This window comes from Thalia democratica, chromosome 2 (assembly GCF_965202585.1).
Source record: "Thalia democratica chromosome 2, ktThaDemo2.hap1.1, whole genome shotgun sequence".
Taxonomy (NCBI): domain Eukaryota; kingdom Metazoa; phylum Chordata; class Thaliacea; order Salpida; family Salpidae; genus Thalia; species Thalia democratica.
The window spans coordinates 22,680,021-22,700,881 of NC_139166.1; the positions used below are offsets into that span (position 1 = coordinate 22,680,021).

At 26.7% G+C, this 20,861-nt stretch overlaps 1 protein-coding gene across 3 annotated transcripts; it reads right to left on the reverse strand.

The window, feature by feature from the left end:
- Positions 1-396: 396 nt before the first annotated feature.
- On the reverse strand, positions 397-17,515 carry LOC145849608 (uncharacterized). Of its 3 annotated transcripts, XM_082954578.1 has the most exons (16): positions 17,400-17,515; positions 16,900-17,079; positions 16,404-16,529; positions 15,318-15,361; positions 15,106-15,187; positions 14,966-15,039; positions 14,444-14,662; positions 10,333-10,449; positions 9,542-9,673; positions 8,858-8,965; positions 8,419-8,535; positions 7,901-8,017; positions 7,204-7,344; positions 6,023-6,163; positions 3,696-4,303; positions 397-2,805 (listed from the first exon to the last, which is right to left on the reverse strand). In XM_082954578.1, the coding sequence occupies exons 1-16, from the start codon at positions 17,432-17,434 to the stop codon at positions 1,540-1,542; spliced, it is 3,507 nt and encodes a 1,168-aa protein (XP_082810704.1). In that variant the 5' UTR covers positions 17,435-17,515; the 3' UTR covers positions 397-1,539. The 3 variants fall into 3 exon arrangements, with proteins under 3 accessions (XP_082810704.1, XP_082810705.1, XP_082810706.1); XM_082954579.1 differs by lacking the exon at positions 9,542-9,673; XM_082954580.1 differs by lacking the exons at positions 8,858-8,965; positions 9,542-9,673.
- Positions 17,516-20,861: the final 3,346 nt, after the last annotated feature.

Here is a 20,861-nt window from a genome sequence, read left to right on the forward strand (position 1 = left end):
ATTGATAATTATTTAAATTTTAGAAATTACTTAACAGAATATCAGTTTACAGACGTTATTCAGAAAATTTTCAGTAATTTTTTTAAAGATTTTTAATAAAAATTATATGAAAATTACCAACTAATCAAATGGTTTATTTTTTTTAGTTAAAACTTTTAAACTTTCGACCTATTTTTAAACCGTTTGAAGTTTTTTAAGTTAACTAGTAAAAATATTTGCTGGGCTTCGTATGGGGTTTTTACTTTTTATTACAAATGTCTTACAATAGTTTAAAAAGCGAAAGACAAGCAATAATCAAATACAAGAGAATAAAACTCCTGAAAGCTAATTTTATAGACTTTTAAAGTTTACTACTGCTCAAAGTTATAAAACTGAAACAAAAAAGTAAAAACAATAACTCTAGAAAATTTAAGAGTTGTTAAATACTTAAGTTTATAATTAAAAAACAATTGTTTATTGATAAAATTAACCATTTAAAAATGTATACACAAATCCAAACTAGCTTTTAAATTAATAAAAATACCAAATTTTATCCGCAAGTTGTATCTTTAAGCACTGCATTTAAATAAAGCAAACATGTTTTGAACTTGATATTTACTTTAATTTAAAAAACATGTTTGCGTTTGAAAACTATTTAATATTTATAATATTATATCTAGCAATGTATAAAGTTAATTAATAAAATTCATTTACGTTATTATATCGTACTTATTTACTTAAAAATATTTTTTATCTCTAAATTAGCATTACCAAAAAATTTAAGTTCGTAAAAAGGCTCAAAAGTTTTTTAAAATTCCATGCAGTCCTTTTTCTCTTTTACTCATTAAAATAAAAGACGGATTAAGTTTGCATTACGAATTTTGCTCGCTTTCATGAAGCCAGTTATGAATAATTCAAAATAAACTACGGCCTTACATTTACAGCACAGAATATTTTCTTTTTGTGTGGTAAAAAATGCCAGTCAGTTTGCTGTTAGAGCATGTATAATGCATCAGTTTATTTTGTCTGCAATAAGATCATAAAAAAGTAAAAAGAAAGATTGAGAAAAATCACCTAGAGTATGAGCTGCATTTGAGTTCAAATTTTATAAACGCAAGTCATTGCTTTTATTTAGAAAGAAGAAAAAGTTTTGACAATATATAACTTAGCTGTTATTTAATTTGATATTTCAAATAGCTTGAAAAGTAACTTATATATAAATTATACATAAAATATCACCATGCACGATACAAAACATAATCCAAAAAAGAAAACTTTCAAAGCACAAAATGACTGAGCGTTAAAAGTTGTAAAAAAAGTTGATGATTTTTCGTGAATTAAACTCTATTCGGATCGCAGCTGTAAAAAAAAGCAAATCAAAAGTAATACCAAATAGTGACGTCATAACGGATTACTTCCTGTGAGAAAAGCAGAGTCGAGTAAGCAAGTTGCTTTCTCTTATTATTAAAAAACAAAAAGAAACCGTTAAAAGCGATAGTTTTTCAATCGACTCCTTTCAACGCTTTTCTGACGACCTGTTAAACTGACGTCAAAAAGTCACTAATCAGAAAGAAAGTCGTCGTCCGAACCGGAGGAGAGCGAAGAAACGTCGGAAAGTCCCGACTCGTCCGAGAAGTTGCCGTCGTAGTCGTGTTCCATCGAAACTGACTTTTTGCTGTTTTTCGAAGATTTCTTTTTCAGCGGACCGCTTTTTCTGGCGGCCTTGCTCGGCTTGGCGGGCTCAACGCTTTTAACGATTTCCACATTACCTGCTTTTTTAGGCTCGCTTGCAGGCCGGTTGTCCTGCTTTGGTTTAAGATCGGAGAGGTCGCTACCTTCGTTCACTACAACTTCTTGTTCTGATTCACTGCTTCTCGGCTTGGCCACCGGCGCTTTTTCCCTCTCAACTTTCTCAGCGCCGTTTTTCACCTCTTTTTCGGCTTCCGCAGCCTTTTCCACGACTTTGCCGCCGCTCAAATTCATCGAGCTCACCGACTCCCGATTGGCCAGGTTCTGCTGGTCGAAAACGTTCATTGTGACGTCAAACACGCTGCTCATCGGCCGCCTCTTCGGCTTGTTCTGGTTGAACGACCGCGGCAGGGTCCTCGAAGTGTCCCTGGTCGTGGCCCGCCGCTGCAGCTTGGGCGTCGCCAGGTTCTCGAAAAGGGCCTTCGCGCCCTTCAACCGGCCCTTGGCCTCGCCGTCAAAGGCGGCGTCGCGGTTGGCATCGAAACCGGACCACTTTCCCGCCTTCTTCCTCTCCCACATGCTCCTGATCGAGTTCACCTTTGGCGCGCTCTCGGTTACCACGCCGTCGTCGTTGGCAACGGGTTCCTGCGGCTTCGCGTTGTCATTAGCAACGACCGGTGTTTTCTCTTGAACCTGATTGGCGGGATTGGAGCGGGTGGCGTGGGAAATGCGCGCCACTTTCTTGCGCTGCGTGGCAACCTCGCTGTTGTTGTCGTTGACGACGAAGCTCTCCTTGATGACGACGTCTTGCTGCTCGACGACTTTCACCGAAACCGGTTGTTTCGCTCCGTTGCTGCCTTTGGTGCCGTTCTGGTCTTTTTTGACGAGAGTTTCGTTGCTGACTGTGACGTTCGCCGGTTTCTTTGTAACAGCGGGTTTTGCGGGTTTGTCTTGTACATTCGCCATCGGTTTCACTTCGACCACTTTTTTGTTTTCGATTTTCGCAGGAACATTTTCAACGGTTTTTTTCAGCTCGGGCCTTTCTATGATGGTGGTTTTCGGCACGGAAAACTTCCTCTTCTTCTTGCTCGTGTAAGTTCTGAGGTCGATCGAAGAAATGCAGCTGTCATCGGTGTCCTAAAAGAAAAAACAAACAATTAATGATTAACTTGAGACTATCTTGTGCAAATAATCACGCGCAAACAGCTAAATGTTATTCGTTAACGCGCCGTTCTGTTTCATAACAGCAGAGAAAATAAACAGAAACGATTTTGACTTACTAATTGCAAAAACGTGGAAAGTTTTGTTAATTACTAACAATACAGAAAACGAATTTTTACTAAAAATGTTTTTAAAATGCTTAATTACACAAGTTGTGAGAAAACTAAAAACTGTGATTTAATTTTTATACAAGTTTTAATTAGTTGCACTTTAAAACCAAAATTAATTACCAAATACTTCTTTAAACTGCTTATTATTAAACACTTATTACAGATAAAACTTATACTTGATACTTTAATCGTTTAATATACATTACTTTTAAAAGTTTTAGCTAAGTTTTATAAAAGAAAAAAAATATTTTAGAAATTTATAAAACTTTTTTTTTAATTTTTTTATTAAACTTAAAATAAATACACTAACAAAATAAAAAAGTTGTCTTGCAACAATTGACGCAATTTTACAAACAGGAAGTAATTTAAATCTAAAACAATATGAAAAGAAAAGCAACAATGTAAAAAAACCTTGTAAAGATTCTACCTAATTTTATAATTCTCAAAACATTTTAAATGCTTAAACAACCTATCACATTATATTAGTTAAAATATGTAATTGTAAAAAAAATGATAGCTTCAGCTAATTATTTTTGCACAGTATGAAAATACTGAGATATTTTGAAACAAAATGTTTGAAACTACTTAGTAATAGATAACAAAGACTAACAACACCATCTAATACAAACTGCAAGCTTTTTATGTAAGCTACAAACAAGGTGTTTAATTTTTCCAATCAAATAAAAACAAACTAACAATTCCATCATTGAGCCAATCTTCATCGATATCCGAGCAATCTGACATGTCGGAGTCGGAAATGACCGAGTCGTCGTCACTGATGCAGTCCTTGTACTTGGTCCACACCTTGCTCAGCACCTTCCTCCGCTGCTGCACCGACATCTCCCTCCAGCCCAGCTTCACGTGCATCTCTTGTTTCGCTTCCTCAACTTTTTCAAGGCAAACAGAATCACTGCTAACGCTGCTGCTATCAAGAAGTTTGAAGCTTTCGTCTACAAACTCTTCCAACTCTTCGGCCGCTTCTTTTTTCTCTTCTCTCGATTTCAGCTCTCTCGCTTCGGCTCGGGTCGCCTGCTGAGCGCACTGCTCCTGCTGCTGAGCCGCTTCGGTCGCAGGCTGTTGTGACGCGTTAATTGAGATGTTATCGGCTGGCTCGTCGACCTGCTCGTCGGGATTTTCGCCTTCAACGTTGCAATCAACAATTTCTGGTTGCTCTGATTTTTCGTTTTCGTCAGAAGCAGTGTCGCTTGAGCTTGTAGACAAGTTAATATTTTTCTCCGGTTTAGTTACGTCGTTTTGCGTTTCTTCCTTTTTGTTTTCGTTTTCGCTGACTTTTAGATCGGTCTCTGGAGAAATAAGTTCGTACGTAAAAGAATATAAAGTTGATAGAGCAAGATATTAAACTCAATTATGTTTATTTACTGTTTTTTTTTCACTTATGTCAACTCAAAAAAACTGGACTTACTTTACAAATAATAAAATCTATTTAAATAAATAGAAAAACGTACATATCAGCTCACTTAAATAAAAAAAATTGTTTTATAATATTTCCAGAATATTAAAGTTCAATAATGCTGTATAAAGTATAAAGTTCGATCAAAGCATTATGATTAGTAACTTTTAAACTTTGCATAACAATAAACAGTTTTGATACATTTTATATCAAAACAATTTTGATATTTATGAAGCTAAATGTGTTTTTAGTTATTTAAGGTTTCATTGATAGCTAATCTTCAGCTTAAATGGAACAGTTTAAACTCTTTTTAATTTTGACTAAATTATAACTTTTTTAATCGACAGTAATAAATATGATATAACTAAGTTTTGAGTGCTACTATGATTTTTTTTTAACTTTATAGTTGTTTTTCTTACGGGAAAACAGTGTTTAGCTTCGTGATTTGTACAAGGTTTCACAATCGGATAAAAAGCTAACCGAAGTATATAAATTCTGACATCGTAGCTATTTTCATCAATAATATTTCAAACAATCAATACCTGTCTCAGTGTACTGTACAGCATTTAAACTTACTTACTTTCTGTTTAAAACAACACTTTCGATATCACAAAAAGCCGTTAACATTATCAAGGACAATAAAAGTATTTAATAATTTTCCAAAACAAGAACTTTTTCTTTTTAGCATTAAAAAGCATGAATTTTCATGCCTCGTTTTGAAAACATATGTTCGCGTGAAATTTTTATACGGTTGAATGAACAAGCCTTTACCATGTGCTGAACTGAAGATAAGGCTTTTAATCAGACAAGTATGCTTTGGAAATAAACTTCTGATTTTGTAATACTTTTTTTTAATACAATCTACGATAATATAATTTAAGTTTTATTTTGATTGTAACTACTTATTTCAAGAACCTTTTTTTACTGTTTTAATAATTATCAAAACAAGGCTATTAAGTAAACACTACCTATTTATAAACAACAACGAGTTTATTAAAAATATATATATAATTTAACAATATAAAACTACAAAAGTAATAAAAGTAGTTTTTATGAAAAAAGTAGTATTAAGTAAATCATTTTGTTATCATATAAGTTACTACTTTAACAATAGTATAGACTTTGAAAATTCTTTTAGAAAAAAAATCCAACAAAAAAATAGATACTTTATAAATGATACAGTCTGTAATAAACAGTAATGAAACTTTGTACATTAACTTTAAAAAACTGTGTAAATATTTACTTTTAATTTTTTAAAGATAGTAAATATCATATAATCTTAAACTTTGTAATACAAACTATGTTTAACTTTTAGTAACTGTATCGTAAATTTACTTTTAATATTGCAATAAAAAGCTGTATAATATTTTTTAGCGTTATAATATTTTTTAGCATTTATAAAACCTTAAATTTGAAATTCAGAAAACTTCATAAATTATATAGTGTATTATAGAATTTGCAATGTAACTGACCAAAATTTAAAAATTAATTTAAAAAATTTAAAGCTTCAAATAATTAATACAATACTTTTTAAATTACAGTACATTCAGGTTACTTGATTACTTTCTAAAAGTTTATTTGTTTCGTCTAGTATAATAACCATTTATAAAACCTTTATTAGATTCAGAAGTTTTGAGTTCAAGTTTCTCCGGAACAAAGCTTTTAATCGTCTCAATATCGTCAGCTTCAGAATTTTCCGCGCCAGAATCAGAACTTATATGATTTTCCTTGACTTTTGGTTCAGTTTCAGAATCTGTAAAAAAATGTAACGTTTAAATCTTCTTACTATTAATTTGTATTGACATTTAAAGTTTGCCAAGACTTTATTATGTCTTGAAATGTAAATTACATTAAAGTACATAAACTAAAATGCAGTCTTTTCAAGTGTTTATAAGCTCCAGAGCTAAAAATAAACTTTACCATGTGCTAAACTGAAGATAATGCTTTTAATCAAACAAGTATGCTTTGGAAATAAACTGTATGTTTGTAGACATTTTTATTTTTTCAAAGTGTAATTTACAACTGTAAAAATTTTTAAAGCTTTTTAATTTAATTCCGATAATTAATACTTTTCCAAAGAACCTTTTACATAATTTTATTAACTATCAAAACAAGATTATTTAGTAATAAAGAGCTAACTATTACTAACAACTATTTTGTAAATACTTTTTTATAATAATATAAAACATTAAAAGTAGTAAACATAAGTTTAATGAAATTAGTAGTACCAAAATGATACATTTTATTATGTTCTAAAATACTACTTATGCAGTAGTTTGACATTTTAAATCTTGTATAAACAAACTTTTTAACAAACACAGATATTCTATCAATGAGACAATTTTTTATAAACAGTAATGAAACTTTGTACATTCTATTAAAGTATTTAGTGTGAAAATTAACTTTTGATGTTATACATAAATAAGAAATATATGTTCTTTACTTTGCTATACATTGTATGTTTAACTTTTATTAACCGTTTCATAGAACTATCTTTATTAATCAATTAAAACCTATATAATATTTTTTTTGCATTTCTAAAACCTTAAATTTTAAATTCAGAAAACTTCATAAACTATTTAATGTATCACCGAATTTGCTATGTAAACAAGCAAAAAACCAATATTAAAAACGAAAATTTAAAAGTTTCAATTATTTTATAAAAAAAACTTTTTGAAGTACAGTTATTTTAACGTTATTGATAAACTTATTAAACTTTATTTATTTATAATCATGACAAAAATAATAACTTTAATTAAATAATAATTATAATAACTTTTATAAAACTTTTACTTGATTCAGAAGTTTTGTTTTCAATTTTCTCTGAATTTTCTATAAAACTTGCAACATTCTCAATATTATCAGCTTTGGAATTTTGCACATCATAATCAGGACTTATATGATTTTCCTTAACTTTAGGTTCAGTTTCTGAATCTGTTATAAAGTTCATATTAATATTTTGAACTTTTTAAAACTAATTTTTACTGGCAATTAAACTTTGCCAAGACTTTATTTTGTTTTGAAATGTAAATCTTTATACAACAAGCAGTCGCTTGTTTTGTATAAATACTAATAATTAACTTTATATTCGTTATATTTTTAAGTTTTTTGTTTTTATTTATAATTCGTCAAATTCTCTTAAATATAAAAGCTTTTAGTTTTTACAACCAATACATATTTCTTTTATACTTAGTTTTATTACTTACTTTAATACTTTATTTAGTATGTATTACAAAAAAACTATTTAAAATATTTAATAGTTTTAAAGGTACTAATTTTTATTTTTTGATTTGTCGTTATGTTTATACTTAAATACAGATTATCTGTAAAAATAAATAAATAAAGATAACTATTTACAACAGATGTCAAAATTTAAAATGTATACACTTTTATTTTATCAAAGAAAATTTTTTTTAGTACATGACAAACTAAGTCTTATCGATTTATTATTTATTTAAAATTTTATGAATTATAAAACGCAAAAAAAAACCTGATATCAACGAAATTAACTCATCTTGAGTTTCAATTATGTCGTCTGCGAGTTGAAGCTCATTCGGAGAATCTATTTTGACTGAATCAGTCGACATATTTTCTTTTTCAACAATGTCTGTTATTAGTTTTATGTTTCGAGTTCAATAATAATAAAAACAATTTTTTTCATAATGTACACTAACATACAATACAACTTGCAATTTTATTTTTGAGATCTACGATTATCTGTTTATAATAAAAAATTGATAAACTACTTTTTCAATAATGATAGAAATTCAGATTATATAACTTCTTTTTAGTATTTAGAATTAAATTGTAGATAATGATTGAAATAAATAAAGTTTATTTCCGCATATTTATAATCGCTTTTCTAAATTTCTACAAAAATACAAATTGCTTTGAAAAATCATCATTTACTTTTAAAGAGATAAACATTGCTTACAATGTAAAAATAAGTTGCTTATTTTTATGTTATAATGTTTAAAGTTGCTAAAACTTGTTTAAGTTAATTCTTACTTTCATTTTTTAGGTCTGTTTTAAGTTCTTTAGTTTGTAAACTTGGTTCTTCTGAAAATGAGTTAACAAATGAGATTTTCTTGTTTTCAATGTTGTTTTCTTGTAAATTTTCTAATTCTAGTTGAATAATATATTTAACGTTAATAATTTTATAATTACCTTTATTTAAGCTTTTGCAAATCAAAAAATAATAATTTAATTGAAAATTTAAAATGAAAATATAATAGTTTTAAGAAAAAAAAATATACTTAGAATAGCTACTACTATCTTGAAGCTATTAATCAATAATGTGTTTCATACCAGCTTGCTTTATATATTAGCTTTTTTTAATCGTTGCATACAAATAACATAAAATGTGTTTTATCACAGCCGAATTTTTCCATGTTAAAGCTTTTTATATTCTAAAAAGGTTAAAAATTATTTATATCAAAAAGTCAACCTATTTTTGATTCTTGCAGCTCAGTTTTACCCTCGTTAGTATTTTGAAAGCCATCTGATGACTCTTTGTTACAAGAAGTAAGTAAACTGTTTGCTTCAATAACAGCATCTATTTTTAGATAATAGTTTTACTGGTTTTAACATTTTTTTATTTTTAGACTACTTTATTTTTAAGGATTAGTTTGTTAAAAGCTTTGAATTTAGTTTATGATTTTTTTTTTCTTTTTACAAAAAGTAAGTGATTAAAGAATTTATATTTTAGTATAAATTTTAAGAAAACTTCAAAGTATTAGCTTAGAATTTTTTGTTTTATTTCGGTGTTTAAAAAATAAAAGCAAGTCTAATTTGTTTTAAATAGTAGTGAGGTTGAATTGTTTTATTTTATTGAATAAGAAAAAGACGCTTAAAACATTTTGTCCTAGGACCTGGTGCACGAAGAACCTTTCTGTTATCGAGTCGCACACCACGGATACATTTTAACGTCTTTTTATTTTTTTGTTTTTCTAATGTCCTAACAAGACGTTTAAAAACAAAAAAATAAAGAGTATAATTTCAAAAGTATTATTTCTTGAAATTATTATTTTAAATGCACACTTAAAACTTTACAATTTACCGCACAAAGCTACTTTTTCGTTCAAACTCGCTCACTATTATTTTTTTATTTGAGCTATTTATAATCACCAACCCTGTTTTACTTGAGCGGTTGTGTTTTCAATAAATTCTTCTAAATCGCTATTAACTTCACTACGTTTAAAATCAGGTTTTAAATCGTCTAATTGTGAATCAGTATTAGGTTCGTTGTTTAAACTTTCTAAACCTACATGTGAAACGTTGTTCAGTTTAATAAGACTTTCACAGAAATTAAGCTTATTTATTTGCTGCAAATAGCTTTACATCATAGTAAAATGTATCTAAAAGTTGTGTTAAAAAGATAAAGGTGTCTCTTAAGTAGATAAGTTTAAAAATAAAAGTATTTATTATATACCAAATGTTTATATTTTTTCAACTGTTTTATAAATAAAGACTTATACAATTATATTTATACACAATACGAGGGTAAACATTTATGTTTTTTATTACTAGAAGAGTTTGTAAAACTAAGTTTTAGAGCAATACTATGTTTACTTGTTTTAAATAGAAAGCAGTCTCTAAAGTTTTACGTCTATAGTATACTTTTTACATATGCTTAATTTTTCTTTTAAACTTTAGTCAAATTATTTTAATTGTGTTTTTTTTAATATGCAAACTAGGTATTATTCGTATGTCAAAAATATCTTAAACTATTTACAACTATTATACTTTAAAGACAAGCTGTTTTTAAAGTACAAGTATATTATCATTTTCATAACACATATATCAGAGGTTTGAAGATTATATACATTTTATTATACCTTGTTTTATTATTCTTTCAAAACAATTTTTCAAGTTTTTCAGGCTACTAACTTATTAAATTACTTTATTGAAAAACTAACGTACCATTCACAGTTTCGTCTTTTTCTTTTTCATTGTTTTCAAACAATGGTAGTTTTGATTCATTATTATCAAACTCTGAATTCATATTCTCTTTCTTAATCACTCCTTTACTTTGTAACTCTATAGAAATGTATAATTTGTACTCTCAAAGTATTAAAATTGTTCTAAAATTCAACTTGTCTACCTTTATACCTAAACTAAAAGTAGTAATAAAGCTTAGTATTTTAAATTACCATGATTTTTAGGATAAAAAGATTAACTTTTAGAGAACTGTACATTTTTGATTTAAAGATAAAGTGTTTAAAGTGGCATGCTTTTTAGTTTATAAAGATTAATTTTTGTATGTATCATATGTTTTGAGATAAAAAAACTATTTGCAATAAAATCATTTGTAAAAAATTATTTGAAATTTTCTGGATTATGAAAACAAAACAAAAACTTTATTCTAAATTTCTTAACCTAATACAGAAGAAAGTTTAATTAACTAAAAATAAGAGAGTTTCTTAAAGAATTTATAAAAATAACTTAACGTTAAAAGATAGTAATTTGATTATAAAATTCAGGTATAAAATGCCTAATTAAATATTTAAGTACAAAGTTTTAATTCAAAAGACTTTAGATAATAACTCATTTTGAAAGTTTCACTTTCAATATCTATTATCTATTAGCTTCTTACAAATTTAAAATTGTTATTTAATCAAACATAAGTAGCAGTTTAGTTTTAAATAATATAAGTAACAAAAGTATATAATAAAGATTAATTTAATGAGTTAAGTCTGACAATAACAGTTTTTTGTGGAAAACTATTTTATTTTAAGCTTTAAATATATCTTATTTCTCAACAATAAAATTTATGTTCAAAATAAATAGGATAATTTATTAAACTTTTCCGTAGTTTTTGTATTTTGCTTCAATAAATTTTTTTTAACAAAAAGCTTGTAGACTTAACTTTTCTTTGTTTTGTACTTTTTTCTTTCAATTTTAAATTCTAAGAGTAAGTTATAAAAGAAAACTAAAGCTTACACAGCTAATCCTAAACAAATTCCTTGTAATAATCTACCCACAGTGTAAATTGTGTATAAGTGCTTATCAAATTTGTCTATTGAGAAATAGCTTTTAGCACGTATCAATATACGCATTGTTTTGAAAAACTAGTTCCTGAGAAACTAAAATATTCCAAGTAAACTTTTAAAATGCATGTAGTATTTGCATAAACATTATGTAAAGCTTGTTTTAAGCGTGAAATTCACTTACAAATTATTTTTGTCAGTAAAAATTACCATAAGTATCTTAATGTAATTAGCGCTTATCTATATTTTTATAAGTTAATACTTGAAAGAAAATTTAAGTTTCAGTAAGTACAACACTATTTTAATATAATTAAATTTTCTAAATAAAATTTTCTTTCTACCTAATGATTTAGCAACTTTAGTGATAACTGCTATGACTAACTTTCTCAATAAAAATACAAACATATTTTAAAATATCAGAAGTAAAAAACTATATTATTGAATTATGAATGCTAAGCCTGCTAAGAAAATTGTAGCTATAAAAGTTAAAACAAGCTAAATTAAAATTGGTGTAACTTTAACAGCATAACATAATTACCTACTGCATTCAGTTAATCATGAAACTTTCTTCTAAACAACGTGAATATAGAATATTTTCCAATTAAAAATAGTTTTACAAAAAAAAACACAAACATTTTAAAGGGTAATGATAGTTAATAAAGCTAAATAAACTCAATCTTACTAATAAAAAAAAACTTTAAAAATTATATTTCAGAACAAAAAGTTTAGTTTATAAAATTTATTTTAAAAAGTTTAGCTACAAAAGAAAATATATGTAATAAAAATATAAAAACAAATATTAAACTTCTAACTAAACAATAAAGCAAACTCATATTAGAGAAACCATTCATCAACTGGAACAACTTCTAAAATTTTATCACTTGTATGAAACCTACTAAATTAGTCACTTCGTTTAAAAAAAAGAACTAAATGCTTTTTTTATTGTAAGAAAAAACATTACAAATAAACCACAGACTCCTAAAATTCTATTAAATTTCAAGTTCTAATTAAAGCTTTTATAATAACTCGTTTTTGGCTCATAAGTATACTTAAAACTATCATCAAGCTTTAACTTTTATTAAACACCACACACAGTATGTTTTGTTCAACTGAACTCACAACAATTGTAACGGTTGTAAAAATGATTTGCAGTGGATGCCATAAAAGCTAGTAAACAAAAAACTGTTTGTTACGAAGCGCAGCTTGTCTGAAAACATCACCATTATTGCTGCGTCGTGCTCAAATTTTGTAATAAAACTTCAAAATCGGCCACAAATAAGCTATCTGATGGCTAACAATTGCCTGTATACATCTACAAACAAGAAATAAAGTCTACTTGAGGAAATAGAACGAAAATTAAATTCAAGCCACTGCTTGTAGCTGCTCAACTAAGTGCTTTGTTTTCAATGAACAGCAGTAAAAATGCAGATTAAGCTGAATTATCTTTTTACATATTTTTTCTCAATAACATTTTTGCTTAGCTTTTTCTTTTTATCGGGTTGTTAACCAAGCGAAAAAAAAACTTATACCTTGTTTTGTTGAATATTTTTTTGTAAATCGGTTTAATTTATGATACCACAACAACCTGTTGAAATATATTGTAGCAGTTATTTATACTGAATAGTAATTACAACTAAATGTAGATAAAACTAAAACATAAACATTTTTTTATAAGTTTTTTCACCTAAACTTTAAAAAATAAAAACAAAAACAGTTGCTAAAACTTATCTCAACTTTACTAGTATAAAAATGTAGGTTTAGCACGTAATATTATGTTAAATAGTAGTTGTACTACATAAATTTACTTGCGCTATAGTTGTATGCAAATACTAGTTTCTTAGTAAAGTTTAATGTTTTCAAAAAAAAAAATCTAAACAATAACAAAAAATTAAAAATGAAAATATGAAGTAAAGGTTCTAGTCAGTTTAAAAAAAATATTTTTTCATTCTTATCTTAATCATTAACAAACTCAATGTGCATTTTATGATTTTAAATGACTTATTACAAAAAATATATTATAAATTTACTTTGCAAGCTTTTCATTAAGTACATGGTTTATTTTTTATTGTTGCAACTTATTCGAGAAAATAGTTTAAATCATTCATAGCTTTTTTTCTTACTTTTTTCTTTAAGAAACCTTTTTATAATTTTCCTGTACACTTTATAAACTGTTTTTTTAAATATACTGGTGTCAACATTTTTTTTCGTTTAGTTATAAAGACAAAATTTTACGAAACTAAGTATTTATTTTTGTCTTAAAAATCAAGTAAAATCTAAAAAAAACTTATTTAGTCTCACAAGTCTCACAAAATGTAAACTAAATAAGTTTTTTAATAAACCGAATACTAAACGAAAGTATTATATACTTTTTCATACAGCATTGAAAAGTATATTTATAATATGTTTTTAAAAATATAAGTTTTTACACGTACAAAAAAAACTAACTATATAAAAACAACTATCGCAACAAGCACACTTTAACATCTTACGATTTAACTTTTTTACCCAATTTGCGTACTTTACAAGTTTTAGTTTATATAATTTAAAATTTTTAAGTATAGAAATTTAAAGGTTAGTTTTATATTAAACTTACTATTTTGAAAAAATATATTATTTTCAAAGAAAATATTTTTATTGTACATTTACCACATCAACTAAAGTTCTAAATATGTTTAGCCAAAAAATTATAGAAAACTGGTAACGATTTACATCACAACATGTTTTTCCTTGTCTTATTTTAAATATTTAAAAAACTAATGTAACCCAAGTAGCGAACAAACACAATAACTTTATGTAGCAACATGCATGAACGCTTGTACTTACATATGGATTCAGGAGATGCTTACCAGAACACAGTTTACACATAAATGTTTTATGACAATAAAAGGTCACAATAATTAAAATAACTTCGAAGTAGTTTAATTAGTTCTCGAAGTTCAAAAAAATGGTGAAATTTGTTTGTTTTGTACAAGCTTCTTGTAGCACTTAATATAGCAGTTAAAACTTTAGTTTAAGTCATTCACTGTTTTAAACTTTACACTTACTTTCTGTATTACTCGTAACTGTTGTCTTGCACAAGTTGTCAATAGCCTGCTTCAAACCGGGGTTCATGATGTCCATCAGAGTCAGCTCCTCCAGATCATCCAGTTCAGACTGGTAGTTGTCCTCCGTTCTGATGTTTGCACTTTCCATCGGTGTGTTTGCTGCGCAGCTTTCGTCTGAACTTGAACTTTGCTGCGTTGGAATGTCGATCTTAATTGAGTCTGTGGGAGAATTTGTTGTTATATAACGGCAAGTTGAAGTTCTATTGTAAAGTAAAAAAAAAACAGTTTATCAAGCATGTAGAAAGTCGTAACAAATATTGGTGTCAAAATACCTTGTTTGAACTTTTGGCTTCATTCCTGTACTTTAGCAATAATAACAAAAGTATACAGAATAAAACTAGGAACATTTCAGATAGTAAGTAAAAAAAAATTTGAATTGTGCCAATACTTTTTTGGCATTGTGTTGATAAAAAAGTTATTAGAATTAGTTTTTAGTTATTGTACAAACTATTAAACAAAAACCTGCAATGCTCAAAGCTCTTGATTCATTTGTTTTTCCGAACTTAAACGAAAATGTGTTTTCATCTGTTGTCGACCTATGAGTTTTTTTTAATAAATCAACACTATTTTTCAAGATCATTTAGTTAAGAAAAGGCCTTTACCTGAAACTATTTCTTAGTTTTCTCTTTTCCATTGCAATTTCGCCCTTAGATTTTGTTCTAGGTTCACTCTCAAACATTTTATCTAGGTAATAAATATATTTTTTTTTATCAGACACTACTCTTATAATTAGCAAAGTTTTAAACAGCCATTACTGTCATCCAGCTATAACAATCAATTAAAATCTACTGTCATACAAAGTTTTAAAGTTCACCTTTATTTTTATTCTCTGCTTCACTTTCTTCTTTTTTGCTAAGTCTGTAAAATAACACAAAGTAATGAAAATATATTTATTTAAAGTTATTTTCTAATCCATGAAAACCAGAAAACTAGCTTTTTTTACTAACTTGTTTGAACTTACACAATCAACAGACTGACAGCTATAAAATCGAAACAAAAAACAACTTGAAAAAGGCTTACAAGTAATACCTGACCAAACTTTATTTCCGTATGCAAACAAAACTCAAGTATTTGAAGCGAGTAAACATTATCGTAAACCAGCCTCAAAAAAACCCGAACAAAACGCAACCTGCTATATATATATACTTTTTTTCGAACAGGATTGTTTAAACGATAAAAAACTCAAGCCTGTTTGTTAACTAGCCAAATATTGAAAGGAGCATAAGGCCATTCATTTACATAAGAGCAAACAAAAGATGAAAGTGGATTTTACATGAATGTTGCTGTAATTTCCTTGGAAGAAATTGAGCACAAACCCTTGCGACCGGGGTTTTGCCGGATTTAGTTGCTTCGTTTCGCTCTGGTTATTTGGCTACATTTAACTTTTTTTTACTCGAAAGAATTTTATTTTCCTGTGTGATTTAACCAAGCCCGTCAAATTACAGGTTTATTAAACCGATGGAATTTGTTCGCGGGTGACGTAATGCGAAAGTTTTGTATTGAATGTGTAGATGGTTATCAACTAAAGGTAAAAGGACCAAGTATCCAGATATAATAAAATACATGAAAATTTAATGAAAGTATACTGTTTGTTATACAGATGAGTTGTTCATTATGATTCAGAAAACTTCAAAAGCCACATATAAAATTTGTATAAAGTTCTATAAATTAAATACTTAAAGTCATAAAAAAATTAGAACCTCATTATTAACTTATTTTAACTTCAATAGCCTAAACATTCTATAACAGAAGTTTTATCAAATTTCATTATTACAACAAACTTGAAATTTCTGCAACATATAAAGTAAAGGCCGTAAATAAACTTTACTCAGAAGGTACATACTAAAAAATTTCAAATAAAATTAAATCAAACGCTGTAAAAAAATTAAAAATTACAAACTTTTCCTGTTTAAATTCAATTTTATTCCCATCTGAAGCAGTATCGTTGTCTGATGAAACAGTTTTGTTTTTCGACGCAGAATTTTCTATTACACTTTTCTTTGGTCTGTTTATCTCATCCTTTGTTCTGAAATTAAGTGAAACTAGTTTCTATTTTTATCAAACATAAGCGGCTAGGCACTTATGTTACTTTTTTAAACAGAAATAAAAGTTCTTAACTTAAATTTAACGAATTGCTTTTTTCTTGAAGTATTTTTTGTTTTGCTAAAAGCCTCTTTCCTTAGTTGTGTTGTTTTAGACTTAAAAGTAAATTTTTGATCAAAACTAAACGCAACTTTTCGAAAACCTCATAGCTTTTTTCTCGCCACTTAAAATACTTTAAAACATAACTTGAGTTTGCAAGAAAAAAAATCTTTTAATCGTAAACAAAGGCAGTATTTACTTAGTAAATACCAAACCCAATGTAATGTGCAACCTTTAAGTTTTTAACATTTCACCTGAGAGAATGCTTTCCTTGCAGCGCTTTTGAGCCGTATGTTTTCTGAAACACGGGCTTAAGGGGGTTGAATCCCGTTGATTCCTGGAACATGGTCAGGGCCCTCTGGAACCTGCGCTTGCACTTCTTCGCCACCTTGTTGTTCGACCCCGGCTTGAATATTTCATCTTCGTGCAAGCTCCTGCAAGAAAATGCTCAGCTGGTATCTTAACTTGTACCAACAATTTTTTATAAGTAGTGTTTGCAACACTTTGCGCAAAATATTTATATATATAGTTTAGTTTTACTATTCTAATTAAGATCATTACTATTGGTCATATTATTTTTGTATTAGTTGTATTTTTTATTTACTTTATAATAGTTTGTGTTTGCAAGTACTGTTAAGTCTTAGAGCATTGAGAAAAAATAGTAATCAACTAGTAAAACTTCTCTGAAAGAAAATTTATATATGTTTAGTTTCGTTTAAAAGTATACTTAGTTTTTTGAACTTATGTTACAAACCTTCTTTGCTTTACTTCTTTTTCTCCATTTGTCATAATTTCTTGCCTCGAAAACGTTAACGTAAAAAATTTTTTATATGGTTGTTAACATCTTTAGTTCTAGTTTTAATTTTTTTTCTAAAAATAAAGTTAAGCTAATTAAGTTTACCTGACTTTTCAATTGATTTATAACACATTTTTTCATTTTGTATAATTAAAATAAGTTTGCTTAAAAATGTTTTAGTTGTTTTTTTCTAAAAATTATTCTCAAATAAACACAGTATCTTGAAGTACTTACAATTAAATAAACTTCTAGTCGATCAAAGCTTTACAACGACGAATAAAACTATAAATAATTAATTTCTTGTCATACAAGTAAATCAAACTAGCTTACAACTACCCAAAAAACATGAACATGCTTGGTAGCTATAAAAAAAAGTGCGTACAAGCAATTAAGTATATAAACTTTAAACTAATAAAAAACAAAGCAACTGATCCACAAAAACCTGCTTAATAACAAAAAGTGTTCAGAGAGATACACTGTTGTATAGATAAGACAGTAGCAAGTTTCACAAAGTATTAAACAGTTAGCCGAACTAATTTATCGTTCAGCTATGGGACTAAAGCGCTGTATGACGCAATCAATTTGCTGCTACTTGGTTCAAACTACCTTGCATGTTTTCACTTAAAAGTAATGTAATTCTATTTTTCTTTAACTTAAATAAACACTTACGAAAATTAAGCCCTAGTTTTTTCTTACTCAAACTTTTAGAACGTGAACTTAAATAAATGTGTGACAAAAGTTTGTCTTATAAGGCTAACTTAGCTAAAAACTAGTTTGTAGACAACGCAAATAATTATTTATATTTTAGAGTTTAAATTTTTCAACTTTTTATTTACTTATTGAAATTGATTAGTTTTCAAATACTAAATACCTTAAATGTTAGATATTGGTGGTAGAAAAAACAAATAAGAATTTTAGAAAATAAGGATGGACAAAACTTAGAATTGAGAATTTATCTTTTTTAGGTAAATTTAGAAATACAAAATACTCTTAATATATTGTTGATTAAAAAATCAAAGTAAAATAGAAAAATTGTTTATCTCACAACTAATTAATTAAAAAGTTTATTACTGTCAATTTCTTAACCATAAGCTTTGCAAAGCAACAGTCGATCATTAAAAAAAATAAAAAGTTCTAATAATAAATATTGTCCAAATTTTTAGATAAAGCATAAAAAGACTTTTTTAAATACTTTTCTAAATTTCATATTTGTTTAATTTTCACTCTTTTTCACTAAATTACTAATAACTTTATTGCTAATAATTTTAAAAAATAAAAAAGGTGCATCCATTTTTTTATTGTAGAACCTGATGACAATATTTATTTTCAACGACCATGCATTTTTTTTCGTTTTGGTTTTCTAGATTCTAAGATCTAATTTTAAAAGATTCTTTAATCCTTTTGAAACGTAAATTCACTTTTCTTCATCACGTGAATTTAGTTTTATGTAAGTTAAACATAGATATTTAAAAACACTTTAAATCAAAACAAAAAATTTTAAATATTTTCTTCTATTCGTTTTTTTAATATTTTGAACTTTTTTCATACTTTTTGTTACAGTTAAAAAAAATATATTAAAACCTTGTGTCTAAGAACTGATATAATGAACATACAAATAAAAAAATAGTAATTACTGTAAAACAGTCTGCACCAAAAAAATTTAATGAAACTTGTAAAAAGCTTAACGACTTAAGTTTTGAACAAGTATTAGGCAATCAAATACCGGTTAGTTTAGTCATTTCGATATACTTTCTTATTTTTATTTTGATACTCCCACACACACGTGCTTTTTTGGCATAAAGGTAAATTTTTTGAAATAATTAGGTTTTTTTTAACTGACAAAATACTAAATTGATTTCTTTTATTCTTGTTGTCTTTCATAGAAAAAAACTATCAAAAAAAGAAAAAATAAATAAAACATTTTAAAATGATACAGACTTAAAAAAAAAAATAAAATAAGGTATATCATTTTTAAATTGTTATTTTATATCGAATTTATATTAACTCTTAACTTTTATTTTCACTTAACTAAAAAATTAAAAAAATATATACACAGAAACTTATAATCTTTTCTACGTAACTTACTACTAATTTTAATTATGTTTGCTTTAAAGTTTTTAGAATATTTAAAGTTTTATACACAGTTGCTTAATTTAAACCATGCTGTTTTAGGCTTTTGTAAATTTTAGCTTCTCTAGAAAATTAAAAGAAACTCTTTGAGTATTTTTGTTCGTTTTCATTTTTAAAATAACAAAAATAATTTTAAATTTGGTTTAACAGTACTATAAAAAACTTTTTATGTGAACTTTAAAACTAACAAATTATAGAATGATATAAAAATAAACATAAAATAAAACTTGTCAGGTTTTTATACTCCTTTGAAAAAATAATAAACTAAAAAGGTATTCTTAAGCAGAAAAGTGTTAATACTATTATAGTAAGTACGTTATAATAACTTTCATACAGATAACAACTACCACTTACATTTAGTAAATGTTTTATATTTAATTAAGGAAAGCACCTTTGTTTTAAACCATAATAGTAACTATTGAAAAAAACAGCTTTATGAATTTATGTGCTTGGTATACTTAAAAAAATATTAAAAAAGCTTAGCTTTTATTGGATAAATGTAATCAGGAAGTGTATAAATAGCACAGAAAGTTTTTCTTTTTTTTCTTTTGACAAACTAGCCTCGAAACTATAATGGTTATTGTATGTTATAAATATTGATTAAACATTAGTCTTGAATACTTTTGTATTGACTAAAAGTCAGTATAATGTTTTTTTAACAAATTTATTGATTTAAGTATTTTTTTATAAAACAATGTTTTTCTCAAGTCTCAACTAATTAGATTAATGACGTTCTCAGCTATAACATTTATCTGAACATCAAAATAAACATTTATGGTGACACTAAGACTTGGTTTGTATTCAAAAACAATATTAAAATATATAACAAAATAACTAATGAAATCATTAGGCTACTATGAACGAAACTATTAAAGAAGTGTGTTAATAAGTTATATCAAATATATGTAAAGGTTTTTAATATACGCTAATGAAATATTTTATAAACTGAATAAGTTTGTAAATGTTAACTTTGTATTTAAAGAAACGTTACAAAACTTATATAAAATTGTGGCAAATTTTGAGTTTAAATTTTGCAATAAATAATACTCCAAAATAAATTCGTTACTAAGTTATTGAATAAAATTCATTGATCATACATAAATTTATCAAGACTTTAATAACGTTTTATTTATACATAATCTTTTTATATATAACTTTTAAATAAGCATAATGATTCTTATTTTATGTAGCACTAAAAAGATTGATACAAGTTATTCACAATTTACAACTATATTTATTCCTAAAGTAATCCTAAGCTTTACTAGTCTTTACCAGTTTGTATTATATTTT